At 43.9% G+C, this 20,273-nt stretch overlaps 1 protein-coding gene across 2 annotated transcripts in view; it reads right to left on the bottom strand.

Annotated features, from left to right (window-relative positions):
- MOB1B (MOB kinase activator 1B) overlaps positions 1–16,354 on the bottom strand; it is a 44,305-nt gene extending 27,951 nt beyond the window's left edge. For both annotated transcript variants that reach the window (XM_075501321.1, XM_075501322.1), the window contains exon 1: positions 16,180–16,354. In XM_075501321.1, the coding sequence (XP_075357436.1) occupies positions 16,180–16,193 (14 nt within the window). In that variant the 5' untranslated portion in view covers positions 16,194–16,354. The remainder of the gene's footprint in view (positions 1–16,179) is intronic.
- Between the last annotated feature and the right edge of the window lie 3,919 nt (positions 16,355–20,273).

Here is a 20,273-nt window from a genome sequence, read left to right as displayed (position 1 = left end):
TCTCCTGCTGTGCCTCTTTTTAAACTCTGATGCAGAAACACTGTAAGGGGAGAACCAAATTCCAGAAAAGCAAACATTTCAAGCCTTCAAACAATAATATGGGACTTCAAATGATAACATCCTGCTAAGAATAGACACATCAAAGTACCATCATGTTAGCTTCCAATAGCCAACACGTCAACATAGAAACTAAAATAAAAGCTCAAGCTACTTTTTGGAAATCAAATCAATAGTTGCAGCATTTGAACACATTTTCCCTGTGACAATCACAGCATCAGAAGGACAGCAGGTAAAATTACGTTGTACATGTTCAAAATCTGCACTGACAAGATTTAACTTGAGCATTTCTATTCATAAAACTGAGTAGTCACAACATTCCTCTTCTGAAGAGAGACGCTGTGCGAGCCAGGCATTAGTTTCTTCGGCTCTTACAACACCAAAAAGTCAATTATTTTCCAGTCAAATTCCCACTCATTAAAATAAGCCTGTCTCAGTCAGTTCACTTGAATTTGGAGGTAACAAATCCAATGTAAGAATTCCAGAAGCAAGCATTCCACAACCTGGTGTTCCTTTGATGTACCACCATGCAGCAGGTCTAAAGACAAATAAAGTAACCACCACCTTCAGACAGAGAAAGACGGCCAAGGAAGCTTCAAACCCAGCTCAGAGGTTACAGGTGCAATGGCCCAGGGAAATGAGCGCTTCTGCCAGGCTCCGGGGCAGGATGAGGAACCCCAGAGCCCAGCTATTCAAGAGCTATAGACAATTTTGCAAATGCTGTTCTACTCCCCATTATTACTCCCCATGAAGATGACTATGAGACCCCTTGAACAGAGCAGGCTAATGGTTTGAAGTGAGACATGGTGCGGTCAGTCCAGCCAACTCAAATTCAGAAGACTGAAGTGCTCCGGGACAGTACCATACTGGGTTACCACTCATCATTAAGAGGTATTTGAAGGCTGTTCAACACAGTTCAAGACTTAAAAGCCAGCAACCATACCGGTAAGTAGAGACTCTAAGTGCCCAAGCTGATAGCTCTCACCCTGAAAAATGTCCGTGTAAAAGTTTCAGATACAGTCACTGTATTACTCTGAACACTAATAAAAGCAACATGTTTCTAAAGAGCACTCGCATCTAACAAAAACAACTTCCACGAACATTAAGCTGTAAAAAGTGTAATGCTCTTCCCATGGAGGGAAACAGAGACTCTGCCAAGATCACTAAGCAAATCAAAGCAGCCCGTCTGGGAAAGAGTTAAGAGCTGCCAACTCCTTATACAATATAGCTACTCTCCCAAAAGGTAAAGGCAGTGGTTAGAAAGCAATTCCAGGTCCAGGGTTTTTGTTTTGCTTTGTTTCTTTGTTCTTTGGGGGGTTTTTGTTTGTTTTGGTTGTTGTTTTTTTAAGGAAGAATCAGTTGCACTGGCTTGAAAAAGTTCCAGAGACATGTATTCTGTTTCTATAGGAATGACCATGTTGTTTATTGTTTATACACTCTATTGTAGGAAACAGTAACTGAAAATACTTAGATCAATGGCACATAGCTGAAGTTTCCCCATGTAGCTGGTATAAGGTGTAAGAATAACCTACACTGTCTACTACACCTAGAATAAGTCACTAAAATGAGAAATATCGAAGTTAAAAATGGTGCAAGTAAGGGTGCCTTAGAAGTGATTCTTCCCAAAGCTAACACTGCACTTGGTAACCGAGAGGCCTCCACTTTATAAGGAATGTCTTTGTGAGATTAACTCACCTATTGCCTGCCCAAGCCACAGCCAGTTGCCAAGGCTACAAACGACCGGTGCCATGCTTTATAACCCAAGGAGTCAGAGCCAAGTCACTCCTTTCCAGATTTCGGCAGGCTCCTTCTGCAGCACTGTCATTAGGAAAGCTGTGTGGAGCACCTTCAGGAATAAGTACTCGATTCTACCAAAGTAACAATTAGGCTTCCACACATTTCTGTGCAAACCCATCCCCGTCATATTGCCACGGTGACTCCTGCTCGTTCCAAACCCAGATCGCTTCCTACGCTAAACTGTCCTCCCAGACGCCTGACCCCCTGTTGCAAGGAAGGGAGCTTTCTTCCTGCCTGCCAGTGACAGGCTCTCCCCACCCGCACCTTCCCCTTGGCCAGGCACCCGGCGGTGGGTCGGGGAGAGCGGCCGCAGCTCCTGCCCAGCCAAAGGCCTCCCCGGGGGAGGCAGGCAGGCCCTGCTCCGCTCAGGTCCCCTCCTTGCAAGTGCTTCTGCCGAGCACGGCCAAGCTGCCCACAGCAGCCGCTTCCCCGCAGATCTCTGTGGCGGTTTTTCTCCCAAAAGCCCCAGGTCCTCGAGCTTAGCATCTCAACAAGAAATTCAGACTTAAAAAGAAATAAATCAATCCCAAGGTAGCAGATACAAAACACAACTTTCCACAAAAGGCAGGGGGTCCTTTCAGAAGGGAAAGGAAGGAAAAACCTTAGTTTCAAGCACCATTTTTTTAAGTATTGAACACTATGCTTAAAAAAAAAAGCCACCAGCAGACATGAATCAAAAAAAAAAGAAAAGGTATCACAGACTGTGGGAATTTAAAACAATGTCCCTATCTTTCAGCACACGGAATTGACAACGATGGCAATACAACACAGGTTATTCCCAAAAGAGCAGCTTTTTCAGATGTCTGGAAACGGAATAAATACAAATCCAGACAAAACCCCCAATTCCACATTTTCTTTCCAGCGAAACACCGTTATCCATCCTTCCTCATCCCACCCTTCTTCTTTGCTACACCATGCAGTTCAATTTTCTGTAGCCTGTTCAACCTGAACAGGCTTCTCCAGGGGTATAATGACCGTTATCATTATCACTCCTTTGGAATAGTGCCACCTTCTACCAAAGTACTGACAGCAAACCAGGTATTTTTACAAGGTTTTTAATTCCCTACCCATCAAGGGGGGGACTAAAATCTGGCTTCCCCTTCTTGGAAAAATAGCAGTCTTCGTAGATTGAAGTTCCACACAGGACAGTATGAGAAGAGGCAGATGAAAAAGTCATCAGCTCATCCACAGCTCTTAAAAAATACAGGTATCATTATACACAAGACTATACATGTTAAAAGAGCAGAAGTTTATCAGATGATTCACATCCAGTGAGAAGAAAGTTGTTTAAGGTAGCCTTAAGGAATGGTTTTGCTTTTGCTTGTCCCAGCCATCACCACCCAGTGTTGAAAGCTGTCATAACAAGTACATGTCCACATTCTTAAAATACTTTTTTTCTTCTATAATGTACACATTTTAGAGTCAGTGAAATCAAGCAAATGCGGGGTTCGTCCAGCCTAAGTCAGATGCTGTTACGTGCACCAGAACACAGCTGAAGACAAGCTTTCGCTGGCTGAGCTGTGACTACGGGACAGGCGACTGGCCCTTGGCAACTGCCCATTTACCTCTTCCCTCTGACGCATGCCCTCGCTTGCCCTGCAGCAGCACGCTTGCTGCCAAATCCACAAAGATGTTAGGTGGCCACAGAACGTTTTCCAGCCGACCCAGGCACCTACGCTTCTCCGCATCTCTCCGCCTCCGTTTTTCCATCTGCAAGCTCAGAATGTGCCTGTAAACAAGGGGGAGGTGTTATGCTACAACCCTCATGTCTACGACAGCCCCACCCATGTAGGTGGCAACGGTGTTCCTGCTGTTTACCCAGTTGGATGCAACCCTTCTCCCAAGTAATCACAACTTCTAATGCAAGGAACAATCAAGCGTCCAGAACACCATCCCGTAACGAGGAAATCACCATCGCTTTCCTATGCTCACACACATTAATTCCCTTGTTTCATTTACAACATGTTCATGTAATACACTTTCCTCTCCTGGAAAATCCTCAAAATAAACAAAGCAAGTCGCAGTTGCCCTCATTGGATACTACCAGAGCTCTGTCTGTGCGCTCAAAAACACAATTGAACTAACTCCCAGAGCAGCAAACAGTTGCGGAAGTGACTCAACTTCTCGAGCGTCGTCCTCTGGAGGCCTAACAGCAGTGCTAGGCAATGCAATGAGAGGGACAGGCCAGAGACACAAACAGAAGTATACAGGAGTATCCATCAGAGAAAAAGTTAGATGGAAAAAGAAAGAAGTACACAGTCAGCCCAGCACGCCCTACTGACTTGCAGAGACAAGCAGGCAGACATGCAGACAGCAGAGGAACGGGAACACGTCCGTGGTATAAAATCTGCAGCCTCCCGAAAGGCTCGCTCCGCATGTTTTATCAATGTCACTGCATTGCTGCTCCCAAGTTTCTCCACAGACTTTGTCAAGAGCTTTAAGACCACCAAACATCACTTCAAACAAGTTTTCACTCCAATCTGCAAGAAAGAGGCTTTTAGCAGAGACCCAAGTATCTCCACATGTTCTCCTCTGACATCCATTTGAAATCCTGTGACATGAGAGGAATCAAGATTATCCAGAATGTTTTGCTGCATGCTCCCAGGTATCCACTGACTACCTTGAGGCAAACGCAACCCTATCTTCACTCCCAAAATTTCTGTCTTATTACAAACAGAAGTTAGATTTTTAAGAAAGCTGAGGACTGTTTTGTTGGGTTCCTTCAATCAGATCCAGGTTCCTCAACTATTTTAATACTAACATTTACTGTGTACATACACACACACCATGGAACTGTAGGGCATAATCAAAACCAGATTTATTTCTGCAGATTCTAATATCCTGATATTCATGTCCTACTTCTTTAAAAGAGCAGGCTACTAGCAGCTTAGAACAAGGTAAACACAAAGTATTCCTTCCTCTCAAACTGCTCTGTTTTTCTCCCACAGACCACTGAGATGGAGTTCAGTATCTTTACCGTTTCAGTCACTAATTAAGCTCTCTGCAAACTGAAGAGCACTATTTTCTCACTAATGTTCCCCTCTTTTCTCAGGAAACCCTTATTTCTGTCAATTAGCATCACCTCACTTAAAAGGGAAGGCACAGCATGAATTCAAACAGAAATTAAAACTTCACCCAGTTATGCTTCAAAGTTTTGTTTCCACAACGGCTCAAACCTCAGTTTACTGCATGGATGTACATAATAAATCCTTCATTAGACGTAACTACACTTCTTTTGTAAAACCTACCCTTTCCCATACATAAAATTTGGCACTAAAAAGCCATTTGAACACTTATTTCTGCTGTATGTGAGTGTATGGCACATTTTCCTTTGAAGAAAGAGGACTCAATCAAGCTGTAAATAGTAGACTACTGAAAGAAGCTGAAAGGTTGCTGAAAAGGATGCTGTACGTGCCCTGCAGCGAGGACAGCTGTAGGAGAACTCATGCCACAGAGAATGCGGTTCTGCCCAGTGGCAAGCAAATTCAGAAACAACAAAGCCAAATGCCTGTGATGGAAGATTATGTAACATTTGCTAAGAGAAGTATACCTACGCGCTCCATACCCATCGAAACCTGCAGAAAGACTCAACCCTGTGAAGTCTGCAGTCCAAACTGTCTCAGACGGTCTCCCTCTAATTCTTTGTATGCGTAATGAAGACACAGACACAAAAGCAAATGCAACAAGAAGAACATGTGCGTATTTTTGAGAAGTTCTTAAAACCTGTCACTCGGCTGTTTCCAAGAAGATGTAATGTTCTGAAGGAAAACAATTACACAGAGGGAAAATGCTTGGTAACACATGTGGGAGTGAGATGACACAGCACATGTTATGCAGACCCATAGAAACATGAAAAGCAGTATTAGACAACTCAAACATCATGCAGAACACAAGGGAACAGAACAATTTTTTTTTTTTTTTTTTTTTTAAAGAGGAAAGCAGTAACATTCAAGTCCTGGCCTGGCAGTCAAAGCAAGTACCAACAAGAGAGGGAAACACATCAACCCCAGAGTATGAGCATCCACAGATGATCAGCAACCAAAACTAGAAAATACCATTACAGATGCAACTAAGCAAATCATAAAAGAAATATAAGGAAATACATAAAGCTTCAAGTCCGAGTTATTTCTTTCTATAACAGATCTGATTGTGTGTAAAGAAAAGATACCGGAAACATTAAGAAAGAAAGGTTTACTAAACCATTTAAGTAGGCATGAAGGAGTTCAAGATCTTTCAACAAGTAACTGAAAATATCATCAAGTGGCCTGGAGAGCTCCAGCTTGCCTTGGGCAGCCCCGCACACTGCCAGTCCCATACAGCCTCATGCGGCCCGTGGGGCAGGAGGAAAGGGGGGATGAGTCAAATAAACAAAGCAGGTGATTAACAGTATTTGCCTACCTACAATTTCTCTACTGTAGTGCTTTATCTATTTGATAAAACAAGGATAAAAGTGTCCCACGCAAAAGGTATACACTACTTCCATCGCAAGCTGTTCTTCCTGCTACAGAGATATCCTTATATTCAGCTAAATGCTCTTTATGTTTTTACATTACTAATGCCCTCTGCATCCAAAACCGTATCTGCTGGTAAGTCACACCCTTTAAATACACTTAAAGTAGGAAGCAGAGTTTTTCAGAAAGCGATCTACAAGCCGCTGAGGATGACAAATTGCAGCAATAAAAGCTTGGCTCTAGCATCAAATTAGATCCTTACTTATACACCAAATATAGTGCTTGGAGAACATGCCTCAGAACATGGATCGTTTCCCAAAATGCTGATCAGCGCTTTTGAAAACCAATGCTTTATGAATGACTAAAGCAAATCTAATCAGACAACCTAAGAAATCACAGCAGGGCATTTACAAATAATAATAAAAAAAGACTAACTAAACAGTTTAAGACAGTCTTCAATCCTTTTAAACACAATCAAAAGAACAATCTGTTAATGTGTTTAGGGAAAAGGCAAAGTTAAATAAGGAGAAACCAAACTAAATGTTAATGGGAGAGGAGTCACTTTATCATTTTATAAAAGGCTGTCTTTTATTGTAACCCCCACACAGAACAGGCTGATGAGATGAACGTGGCAAATGAGAAATACTCGGCAACTTCCCAACAGAAAGCCTCAAAGCATATATGTAAGATGACACTTACACGTTGACTAATAGGTAAAAGGGGGTCTGAATTCAGTAAGTAACAGAACAATCATTAGAGGCAAGAAATAACACAGAGAACAACAGGAAGAAGTAGTGGACAGGAGGCAGTAATAAATAATCTAACAGCTTTCCAAAAATACACTGCATTATCTCATCACCAAGTGTTTCTTACATATCCCCCATATTTAATACCATCTTGTATGTGCTGGGGGTAACTACCTTCAGTAAAATTTGCTTGTATCTTGCTAAGCATCACATCAGGAAAATCCACCTGTCTGAAGCATCTGAGGGGGAACAATAGCTCCTACATACACAGGAGAACATTTCTTTAGAAATTATTTAAGCTTGTGCATTTGACAGTTGAGTCCACAGTCAGTTTAACTGTTCTATGGTGAATTTAAATATACAGATTTTTCCTCTTTTCCACTCACACTGCAGCAAGAAATTTTAAGAAGAGCTGTCAGTCACAGAAGTTAATAATAGGACATTAGAGACACTTCATTTTTTGTAAAAGTTACGCTTCAGCATTAGAAAAAAACCACTCTTTTGTTGCCACCAAGTATGACAAATAAAAGACATAGTAATGCCATTTTGATTCCTGGATCTAGAACACTCAGCAATTCCCTAAAACAATTACTCCATTCAAGCAAAGCCAGGACGAGGCTACTGAAGTTGGTAAAAACACAATTAAAATACCAGCTAGCAAAACAAAACATGGGTTATTTTATTAAGGTCAACATAGGCAAGCCACCTAATCATTATTTGTGTTAAAATTATTTCTATATCAAAAATCAGATGTCTCAATTTTTAGCAGAAGAGGAATTTACCAAAGCTTACTTAAGCTCATTTATTCTCTTAGACATAAAGAAAGGAATCAGACTTGTGATGAAGACAACAAATCCAGGCATTATGAGTTCTTATCTGCAAGATTTTGTTCTTCACTGAGGAAGGCATTACGATTCTCTATGTCAGGAGTGCTCGTATCTCTAGGACACAAGCAATTCACTCTGGACGCGAGCTACCAAATTTAAAGATGAAGTGCAACAACAGACAACCAAAAAAACCCAAGTATGGGGAAAAGAAGCAAACTTAAAGTAAAACTCAACTGAAATATGGGTAGAATCACAGGAGGTATATAAGAATAACAAAAGAAATGGACTCCTGCCAAGGAACTGCTGTGAACTGGAGAAGGAAGAGAGGAGAGGGTGAACAAGACAGAAGCGGCTTCACAAAAAAAAACACCACAAGGGAAGTTGGGACAAGAAGCTAAGGTCGCAGTTGGATTTCAAGATGAATGGGAAAAGGCAGAACAAATGAAGATCAGAGCGACCAAAGTCAATGTTCTGTAGGGTAGGGCCTAAACCAACCAAAAAGCTGCACCTTATCCTTAGCTTTCTCCTGAAGAAAAACAGAAAAAATGCAAGAGAAGAGTGAATGAATTCACTTCCAAGTACTGCTTTTCAAAGTTTCAAAATACATTTGAAAGGAAAAAAATACTGTTACCTTCACGAATTCAGTGGGGGACTGTCTTTTTATTAATACAAAATTTCCATCTCATACGCATGAATTTACTGTCTGCTGACTCAGGCTACATATTTTAAATGGGAAGCAAAGACTTGAATTAAACCTAACACATCTGGCATGCACAACACATTTTAGCACACTGCACAAAACCGGGTATTAGGTCCTGGGAGGCATACAGCTACTAAGCTAACTAAGAAATAAGAAGTCATTTCAAGCTTATTATCAAAGAACCAATTTAGGCTGCATGGATACATGCCTCTCCAGATAACCCATCTCCAGGCTCTCATTCCCTTCTTTCAAATCCCTTCCCCAAAATACTGACACAGGCAACAGTGCCCTGGGAAAGCATCTGACAGATCCACATGCAGACTTAACCACCACGCTGACTCTGGAAAATTAGTTGAAAAATTATAAAATGAATGTTGTGGCTACTTTTTTTATGATCTGCTTTATAAAGATCCAGAAAAGCTGCACACACACAGTTTTAGATCACCTAGTCAGAACGTACTCTAACTCTGGAGGAAATGTATAGCACCCTACTCAAGTTTAACATAGTGTATTTCCTTCCAGAAGAGGTAAATGCAGCAGGTGTCTTCCTCTAGAACAGAGCCCCCTGAAACTTAAAAAAAATAATTTTCTTGCCCTTAGTTGTCTCACAGAGACTCCAAAAGGACTTTTGCAGTTTTTCTTCCCAAACGCTTTCAGCATCATTCACCTACACTGACCTTCCTACAGCACAGCACGGTCCTTCACACCAGTACAAATACGTCCATGACCACCTCTCTTTGGTAACGTTCCCATGTCATGCAGCAGGTGAAGTTACAACACTGACAGCCAGCATTACACTAGTGCCACAGAAGTGCTGTGGAAGGGAAAGGGAAGGAAAAGTCACATTTAAAAAAGCAACACACACAGAGATGACAAAGCAAAGCACTGGATCCTGATAATCCCATGTCATGAAATTTACAGGCTAGAAAAATTTTTAAAAGCCTGTGAAAAGCAATTAAGTTCTATTCAGTTATAGCAAAAAACAGATGCTACAGCATTTGAATATACAACCCACAATCTCCCTGTGTACTTTAAAAAAAAAAAAAGACAAAAACCAAACAGCAAGTTCATTGTAGCTCAACTCTAATAGGAAGTGGCTTCATTTACAAATGCTAAAAGCGTCGCAAAGCATATCCTGCGGTTTAGGTTGATTTGCGGGTCAAAGGCTTATTGATAGCTTTGGCAGCAGTATCCTTCTTATTGCTTACTATGGAAGCCTTGAAGTGGCATAATTAGATGTAGCTATTTACCTCTCTAAGAAAAACAAGCAGCTTAATTCTGTCAGCCTTGGGCACAAAAACACATTACCACACTTGCAACTCTTAAGCCACCCCTCGCAGGACAAATGCTTCTAATACTTTATCCTTTTTCAAACAAGATAAAAAAAGACTATGTGTCTCTCAGGACACGTACAGCCTGAGATGTAACTGTGACACCTGGGCTGTACTTCCCATGGTTGTCTGTTGCCATGAAGAGGTCCTAAATCTAAAGACTTGACAGAAAAATTATCAAATGCTTTTCAAGATTAAAAACCAAGCCACTTTACACGTGCACAAACTCTCCCCTGAAAGTGATCCTGATTCCACCGCTTTTCTCCTCTGACAAATGTAAATAGCTAATTGCATAGGCTCACTTACATTGCAAACACAAAGAGAGAAGGACAAACAAGGGAAAACAATTGTGGCATAAAAGCAAACAATTAGGAAGCAATTAAGACCGGACATCACTGCGATGTAGTAAACACAACTTTCACATTGAACAACGCCTTTCTTTGTATGTTGGGTTTTTTTTTTTCCCCGATTCCAAAATAATGCTTCTATACTAAGAAGGAAGCATCCAAGAACATTTAAAAGTGTCAATCGCTCACTTCATCAACTACATGTTCCCCACAACAGAGTATTAGCGGCAAAAGTTTTTTTTTCAAATGCAGTTCCAAGCTCAGACATCTTACAGCCTGAACTGGTCTGCGCAACTCTTGTTATTTCGAGGCAGACTCGTTCTTTCTGCAATAAAAGCCAAGCGCAGCGTAAACTCAGCTTTGCAGCCCTCTACCTCCAACCTTCCTGATAAGGCAGCAGCACGCATGCATTGCTGGCTACAATTTATTTCCATTTCATTGTACGCAAATTTGATGAGCTACTTTTTAAAAGTGTACGCTAGTTCACCACGACAAGCAGACAGTTCATCAAACTCATCAAGAAAGAGCAAAGTCACCAACGGGGGAATGGCAAGAACTCAACTACCTACTCAAGGTAGTAACGCGTGCACCTGGCCGAATGAAGTTTGGAGGACGGGGCTGGCGACACAGCTAAGCTTACTCGATTGCCAGCTTGCACAGCAAAGGGAAGAAGCCTCCTCCCTGTCTTTTGCCATGACCAGACACTCCTGCTGCTTCCATTGTTCCGACACCATCCCTCATGTCACTACACAATGACGCCAAGTAACTAAATCAGCAAAAAACTAATCCCACCAAAAAGGAATTAATAGTTTTCTGCTGGTTTAGCTTCTTCAACCAGCTCATTAGAAGGATGAGAAATGTCTCAGTGAGCTTTAACCCTATTAGCAAACTGCACCCTAACAAACTGTTTTGGGGTCTTCAGGGAAGATAAATGAGGAGGGAAGCAGAGCAACAAGCACTTTAAAAGGCCTTTTTCAAGAGACTTCAAGAATGGTAAAATGAATTGTATTACAGGCAGCACAAGGGGCAACACGAACACCCCTGTCTTAGTTCTTCACTGCCGTGGTTTCTGGAAGCTTTCTGTTCCTTGGTGCTCCCTTCCTTGAAAGCGAGACCAGCTACCAGCCAAGGGGCAAATCTTTTGACAGCAGGCATTTCCAAACAGGAATAAACACAGAGTTAGCACCACAAGTGAAGTGACATGCTTCAACAACATTAAACACAAATTTTGGGTAAAAGCATATATTTCTACAGCCAATAATTAAATGAGTCACAGAATCATTTAGGTTGGAAAAGACCTTAAGATCACTGAGTCCAATCATTAATCTAACACTACCGATGAAAGCTATCAGCAGCTAAAAAAAAAAAAGGGGGGGGGGGGAAGAGAGAGAGAGAGAGGAAAAAAGTTTTACTTTCTGTGAAGTTTGTTGTCAGAGTTTGTTTGTATGTCTGATTCCATATAAACTCTACCTCTAAGGAAACCTTCTGGTTTCCTCAAAACTACTGTTACCAAGACTTTAAAAAAAAAAAAAATTCTTTAAAAAATTGGCAATAATTTTGCAGTTCTCTGTTCAATTTACTCACAGGCAAACTCAAGAGGCTTTTCATCTCCGGTACTCTTCAAAAAAAAAAAAAAACCAAACAAAAAAAAAAGAAACTGAACACATCACTAATGGTACTGGTTAAACAACAGGTGTTGCAGTAAGGTAACACATTCACACATCGAGAGCCTCTGCTCTAGGAACACAGCCTGCACAGTAGCATTACACTAATCAAGCTAAAACTGAAGAAAAGCAGCACGTTAAAATACAGGGAGAAAAACACATGAATGTTCGACAAGCATATATTTCCCATTTCTAACAGCTTGTAAATGCCTACACGTTGATTTTCAATTACTGAAATTCCAGTTTAGAAGTGTCTAACAGTCTTCTGTGGGAATCCTTGATAAAGAGGAGATAAATGCCACATCTCCAACTTTTAACTGCAGAGGAGCGCTCACTAAGCACTCGGTTGCTCTCCAGATACAGTAAACTTAAGAACACTGCCCACTTTAGAAACAGCTTTCATTTGATAAGTAGCAGCAACTCAGCATCTAGGAAAGCTGAGGAAGGGGAAACAACAAAGAGCCATGATGTTCTGCAAGAGCAGGAGCAGACTGGGAAATCAGGAAGGCCACAATGCTTGACAATCTGGAAGCAAACACACCAGCTCTGATTTTGGTATTACTCTGCAAGAGATGTAAGCAAAAAAAGTAATGTCCCACTGCACCTTCTGCACATATGCACACAAACTATGCTTTTTATTAAATTTGGAAAAAAAAAATTAACCCACACGGACCATCAGAAGAAGCTGCTAGGCTCCACTGTGCTGTATAACAAGACAGAGAAGGAAGAGCACATCTTTCCCCCAGTTCGGTTTACAAGTTAACTTTGCCTTGATTCATAAACATATGCACCCCAAACAACAGCTACCCATCCTCACCCTTACTTGCTGTTTCCATCAGCTCCTAGTCTTTCAAAGTCTCATTAGTTATGACCACTTACATGAATCTAATTTTAAAGAAGTATACACTGGAATTTTGTGAGAGGGATTTACTAATACATAGATGGTTTTGGTTTTTTTAAGAAAAGACAATTTCACAACTTCGATAACAAAACTGAATCTTTTCCTTTTAAAAATAAATGGTTTTCATCTAGCTGCTTTTTTATGTAAGTTTTGCCAGCGTAGGATAACACAAGCATGTTACCATATGGCACGCCTACCAGAACTATCTTTAATTTTTTTCCTTGGAGATGTAAGCTAAAGTACCTGCAACTATGCTGTAATTTCCTTTTAGAGAGAACTTATCAAGCTGAATTTTCTTGGAACTGAAGATATTTTCTAGTCCAATTCCCTTTTTTTTTTTTTTTTTTTTTTAAAGATTCAGCATAACCTATTCAACCATTGGAGAGGTTTATAAAGTCTTTTCAGAAAGGAAGAAACAGATCAGAAAGAGAAAATAGTGGCACTGAAAATAACAATTGCTGTCAAAACCGAGTTGTATTAATTCAGTGACTCGTCTCACAAGAGTCTTTTTATAACGTTACCCATACCGAGAGAAGACAATGGTTTCCCTTGATTCCCCCCCCCCATATAGCTTTATGTGTCACTGGCCCTAGCAACAGCGAAGAATAGCAATGGATTTGTCAGCGGACAAGGCCCGTGCAACCGGCCCGCGAGGGGGGCCCCAAGCGCCCTGTGTTATCCAAGCACAATCGCCCTGTTATTTGACAACAAGCAAGTCTGCAAGCAGAACACAGCTTTTGGTATCGTACTTCAGCGTCAAACTGACTAACTACAGCCAAGTTACTAACGATAACCTGCGTGACAGGTTCACTGCAATTTAGAAAACATTTCTAGTCTAAGTGCACAAGGACAATCTTCATCTGCTGCATCTTTAGCACGTGTTCAAAATTGGGAGTCAGTTCACAAAAAGACAACAGTACCACTGACGCAGAGAAAATGGTACGGACAAGTAATCAACTTTGCTACCTCCACACCGAAGAAACTCTCGGTGAAAAAGGGGGTGAAAAAGGACTATGAAAAACTATGTAAAAAGTACTGTGAAGGGCGGGGGGGGCTACAGCTCAAAATACAAGTTTGTACTACTAAATCTGTGAAAGTATAAAGATATCCAACCACTACCTCTGAATAACTCTTATCAAGTTAACGTGAAATTCAAGTTTGACAAAAGGTGATGCTAACTTTCCGGATACTTAAACAGAAAAAACCACTAACTACTTGCTAGTAACATACAAAGTTTCCCTGGTCTCTCTGAGGCCTACCAAGCATATTTTAAATTTTTTTTTTTTTAATCCATTTCTAGACTGCAGATGAACAAATTAGGTGCTGTCTACAACATTCTGCCAACAACAGCTGAGACAGCTTTGCCAACATTTCTAGCTTTGCCATGCAATAACTTCAGTTTCCATTTCTATATTTCATCCAGCAGGACCACTTGAAACAATGGAGGTGGGGGTAAAGGTTTGCTTTCCTAGGTTTCAGAAGGGTCTGGAAAAAGAAGCAAGCATCTCATTATTGCCTGTGAAAGAGGGTGGAAGGTTTCATGCTTTTCCCTTACCAGTTAGCCAAATGCCACGGAGAGGGAGGCCCTCTAATTTGCAAACCAGACTCCCAGGACACCACCGTACTCGAAACCCTGTCCCCCCTTCTCCAATGCAGCAGCTGAGAATTATGAAGGAGGGGGACAGCTGGGCTTCTCATTAGGAGCACCGCGCCTCAATCCACAGACAGTCATTTGTACCCACCTCCCATGTGCAGCTTCCACCCTGCAGCTGATAGGTGTCTTTCAAAACCTCTCTTGGGCTAAGGCAGCACAAGCGCAACGACAGGCAAGCTGGTTTGGTAGGGCAGAGTTAAAAGATAAATGCAATGGAGAGATTTCGAAGGAAGCCAGCGTCGGTGTTATTTGTCTCCATGAGAACACAACTTACTAGAACACTCCAGTTCCCAAGATAAAGTATCTTCTCTAAAAGCAGGCTACGTATACATCTGTTGGTTATCAATATAAGCCTTGAACAACTGTCAGATATTATGGCAACGGTCCCACTAACCGCTCGCACATAACTCTGAACGTGCAAGAACACTCAGCGGGGCGAAGGCCTTAATGGAGCTTGGCTCTGCAAGGATGCCTTTTTCAGCTGCTTGGATTTCCCTTCTTTCCCTAGAGCACATCTTCACTTTAATTAATAGGTCACTGAACCGGTTTATGTTAATTGTCATTAAGTACTTCGTCTTTGTTCCCAAGGGGAGGGACCAAGGTTCATTCAGTTGTTGTCTACGAAGCAAAACTGCAAAACGTAAAGTTCTGAACACACCTAAATCGCTACCAATTCCTAAGCGAGCTTTTTTATGCCGCAGTAAACAATTGCTAACGCTTCTCATTAGCAACGTGTGTCCTGCCAGCGATCCCTCGCCCGCCCGCCCGCTGTCTGTACCGGATCACCCCAGTCCTCTGCGCAACCATTACCTGAACCTGGAAGTAACTTTTAAACGCTGCTGCTCACCAAACCCGCGTCAACGCCATCCACTTTTAACTTATCTACCGCAGATAAAGCTACGCGCAGCAACTTCTGCCCATACCATCCTTGCTATGAGGAAAAAAACATTATTAAAAAAAAAAGGGAGACTCCAGCAGATCCGTGTTTTTCCCCTGAAGGCTGCTCTCGCCTTTCCAGCGATAAGGTTTCCCCCTTTTCGGCTTGCTCTCGCCTTTCCAGCGATACCCCTTTCGGCTTGCAACACAGCACTCACCGGGAAGGTCTCCCCCGACCCTCCATTAAAAGCCTAACGCGGATTTATTCGCCCCGCGTGGCTGCTTTCTAAATTCACGTCCCCGCTGGTCGAGACGCCCGGCCGACAGGGAAGGTGGAAGCCCCGCTCGCTCCCAGGGCGAACTGCCGCCCTCCAAACGCCCTCGCGGCGCGGAGGCGCCGGCCGGCCCCGAGCGGCCGTTAACTCCCGGCTCCCGCGGCTGAGGGGGGCGGCCGTTACAGCCGTTAGCGCGGCCGGGGCCCCCGGGAGACCGGGGCACAAAGGGAGAGAGAGCGGGCAGAGCGCTGCTCCGCCGCCGGGACGGAGAGGAGAGGAGAGGAGAGGAGAGGAGAGGAGAGGAGAGGAGAGGAGAGGAGAGGAGAGGTGCGGAAAGGGGCGCCATGCCGGCGGGGAGCGCCCGCCCCGCTCCCTCAGGGCGGCGGGGAAGGATGGCGGGCGGCGGCCACGTCCCCTCGGCGGGCTGCCCTGCCCGGCGGGACGGGGTAGAGGAGGAGAAAGGGACCCTTCTCCCTCCTCAGGCAGGAGAGACGGCCGGAGCAGGGGCAGCCTCCTCCCCACACGCCGCCGTGACCCCTCCGCGGTTACTCACAACAAGAAGCTCATGGCGATGGCGGCGGAGCGGGACCGGCGGCTGCCTGGGCTCGGCTCGGCTCGGCGCTGCTCGGCTCCCAATGGCAGCGGCGGCGCAGGGCGGGCGTGTGCGGGAAGAGCGCCGCGGGGCGGGGACACGGCCGCCGCCGCCACCCGCGGCCCGCCCGGCCGCCATCGCCCCCAGCAGTCCCCGCGGCCCGCGCCGCCCCTCCGCCGCGCTCCCCTCAGGGCCTCAGCCGGCGGTCGCCTGTCTCCGGGCACAGCTCTCACCTTCAGGGATCCCCCTCGGATATCCCCGTGTCCCCCCTTTAAGACCCCCTGGCCCCTCAGCCCTCTCCTCTCAGACACCCTTGAAACAGGCATCCCCCTGGCCCTCCAAATATCCCCCTCTGCCCCCGGACACCCCCGGCTGCGCCCTGCGGCAGTGGCCTCGGCCTCAGGGGCAGCACAGGGCTCCCCGGCAGCATTTCCCCCAGCCCTGGGTGAGCCAGGGGGAACAGCCAGCAGGGCACAGCCTCTTTGGGTAAAGCTCTGCACCAGTCCAGGCCGCAGCGTCCCACCTGTCACTGGGCAATACCTCTTGGGCACGGGCATAACATAAATGCCTCTGACAGCCTTTAGGTAGTCCTGGCAGTGAAATCCCCGTGGTTACCTACCAAATGTCGCAGGGGAACCATGAAAAGTGCCTGAGTAATAGCGCGGCTCGCCAGTATTCATCCCTCTTCTACCCCAAACTGCCTCCTGTGGAGCAAGCCCGTGGTGTACGGGAACAAAGCAGTTCACTTTGCTTTAGCACATCGTGTCAGGGACTCAAAACGCGTTACAATGTCATGATTTATGCCATCCAGGCTTCTTTAGGCCTTCTGTCCTCTTTCTTTCTTCAAGGTGCATGACAAAGGGGTTCAGGTCCCCAACCCACAGATAACCACCGTGGTCGTAAGAATAATAGGGAGATCTTAACTTCAGCATTTTTGCCCTCCCCACTCAACAGCCCGACCCTTTTTTAAAGAAATGTGTCAAAATGGCTTCTAATATTTCAACACAACTGTTTGATTTGTGCGCAATTTTTAACTCAGCTGGCTAGGGCCAGCAGTCAGCTGAGGAAAAGGACACCCCTCAGAAGTGAAGATACAGGCAGCTGCAAACTACTGAGGTCAAAAAAATCCAGTTTTTCTTACAAACCCTTGGCAAGGCCTTCGCCTGACCTCTGCCCTGAACCACCTCACCCTGTGTAAGCGTGGTTAAAACCTGCACGTCCTCCCTTTTGTGGAAATGTAATGTACGGCACAGTCAGAGTATCATTTCAGCGTAAGTTTTCAAATAAGCACAATCGCATCTTTGCTGGCAACAACTATCACACAGCGTGCTCTTCCCAGGCAAGAGGGCTGTTCCCTGAAGTGCAAAGCGAGGGTGCGCAGTGCGTCGCAAAAGATGTCCGGCAGCTCATTCCACACCAGAGGACGGCTGCAGGCTGCGTTTTTGGGGTCTGGGGACTGTGATCTAAGAATCCCTACCTCCTGTCCCCAAACCAGGAACAATGCTCTTAATTTTGGGGTTTGTCTCGGTCAGTTTATATGTTCCAGAGGAAACAAAGATAGACGGCAACATCCAGAATGCTTCAAAATATTATATTCATATCAAACAAGGACAACACATTCCACTGTAGACTTAGCCACATCCACGTGCCAACTCTTCATGGCAGAAATTACAATCCCAGGGTGTAAATTCATGTGAAACTCTGCCTCCGTTTAGGTCAATAAGAAGCCAGCTGGATTTCGGAGAGGCGACAGGACAGGCAGCACGGCGCCCCAGAGATTCCCTCCTGCCCCAAGGGAATTCTGCGAGTCCTGGCAACCCCACAAAGCCCACGCTGCTGCAGGTAGGCCAGAGGAAAACCCGATGAGTTTCAGATTCGTAATCGGGCAAATTCGGTACATCAAAACGTGCTACGATCCCACACTGTATGAAGCTTCTGTATGGCACATAAGGGGTTTCAGCTATAATGCCTTACATGGCAACATTGACAGTTGTCTGCTTCTCTCATGTTTTTAAATGCTGAAACTGCATTTTCTACTGTTCTGGCTCTGTCCTTCAGACCAAGTCAGAATGCCAGGTCAGTGCATTTCTAAGTAAATTAAAATTAGACTACCGTTTTTAGGACACTTTTAAAATCAAGGGTTTTACTGGGCAGCAAACGCGTAATTAAAAAGCACTTAATGACGTTTGCAACTTTCCTTTTGGCTGTATTAGTAAAAGCAGGCATGAAATGGGTCTCGGGGCACTTTTTAACAGACGCTGTCAGACTAAGTTGGCCCCGTAAATCAAACTCAAAAAAATATTGCTGATCTTTCTGGCACATACATGTTGGGACGCGAATAACCTCCGTCCTCTGTTCCCACCCATACGCTTCCTTCTACCCACAGAATGTTTTATTTTAGTGGCAAGTTAAAATTAAATGTCTGTTACTGCAGCAGTCAGTAGGAAATACTTGGCCTGGGCGGCTGTCAGGAGAAATGGTTACGTAATGTGTACATTTTATGTCTCACATTAATATTGGTCTATTTGGGCTGGCTAAGGGTCACATGAAGTGCTCGCTTCTGACACTGCCGATGCAAGGGACTGGCAGCATGCTGCAGTCTTACATAAGAGTCGAACCGCTCAATTGCTCCAGGAAAGGCACAGCGAATGCACCCGTGGCCTCACGTCTGTCATTTTGGTTTATCCATTATGCCGTAGAGCTTAAAGAATTACTCTGAAAGGGCCCTCGAGCTGACAAGTGCTTTGGTCCCGAACTGAAGTTTCCAGCTTTTGCAGCACAGCTCGGTAAACACAGAACATTCCAGCTGAAAAAAGTTCAAAAATTAAGATCACAATACTTAACATGTATGTTATTGGGAATACAAAAAAAGGAAACACAATTTTGTTTTGAAATGTAAATAATACAGTATGTAAACACTAAGCTCTGTAAACATTCTCCCCACATTCTAGATGAAACCAATAGCACCCATCCATTTTATAATTGGATACTTGTTTGTGCATTCAGGTAAGGGATTTGATTTGTGAACAAGCAATAGAAGACTAATGATATAAATGTAGTGAAGCATTTAAGTATAAATATCAGATCGAACCTGTGGTATGTACTTTGTAATTATTCTCTACAAAAAATGCAACACATGAAGAAATCACAGCTACTATGAGGTTATTGTACATGACCCGAGAGTCACCATCATTCTGGAGCTGGGACAGTACATCTCAGCAGCCTTGTTATTGCTGGACTGTAGAGGGAATAATAAATTCGGCCCTCTGTTGCCTTCAGCGCTGTTACAGTGCTCAGATATGTGTCCTTCCTGCTACAGTGTTCATACACTTAGTAATAATGTCTCAGAAATAAATTATTTGTGGAGGACCTGCTCCACCAATCTCAACAGTGTTGATGGTGTGGACACCGTCTGCAGGGGGGGTCATGCTGCTTACATTTCCCCATGCAAACTATGCTCTCCTTTCTGTTTTCCAGAGTTGGTGGGCTCGCTCAGGCTAAGCACGCTATCTCCTGCTGAATGCCAAAATAGTTGCAGATGAGCAATTTTATAACAGGCTCATCTTCCATAGAAAATGGTGGAAGCCCCACTGGTCGAGTAACTTAAAGCCAAATGAATGCTTTTGGAAGATACCGCAACAGAATATAAGGTCAATTTTTCTTGATGACAGATTCACAGAGTGCTAAGTAATGTTTCCCAATATCAGATAAGCATTTGTATTAGTATCAACTCAGATTTTTCTTTTCCTCTGATCGAACTAAAGAATAGCTGGTATTAATTATTCTTAACAATAACCTGTTTAACATTAGGTATTGAAAAAGGCATCTTCCAAGATAGACAAATCTAACTTCTTGGTCAACAGCCATATGGAGGGGCATCTCCCAAGTCTTTTTATTTTTCCTTACGGTAACAGATTTCCTCTCATAAGTAGACTTCATTCAACACCAGTTCTGTCGAGTGAATAAATGCAAATTCTGTTGTCCTAGGATGATTTTTTGTTTTCTGATCATAGGTGCAGAGGCCTTGATCCCTCACATCTGCTAAGGAAGCTCTG

The sequence above is a fragment of the Mycteria americana genome, chromosome 4 (genome assembly GCF_035582795.1).
Source record: "Mycteria americana isolate JAX WOST 10 ecotype Jacksonville Zoo and Gardens chromosome 4, USCA_MyAme_1.0, whole genome shotgun sequence".
Taxonomy (NCBI): domain Eukaryota; kingdom Metazoa; phylum Chordata; class Aves; order Ciconiiformes; family Ciconiidae; genus Mycteria; species Mycteria americana.
Note: the sequence above shows the minus strand (reverse complement) of the source record. Positions and strands in the feature narration are given on the sequence as shown.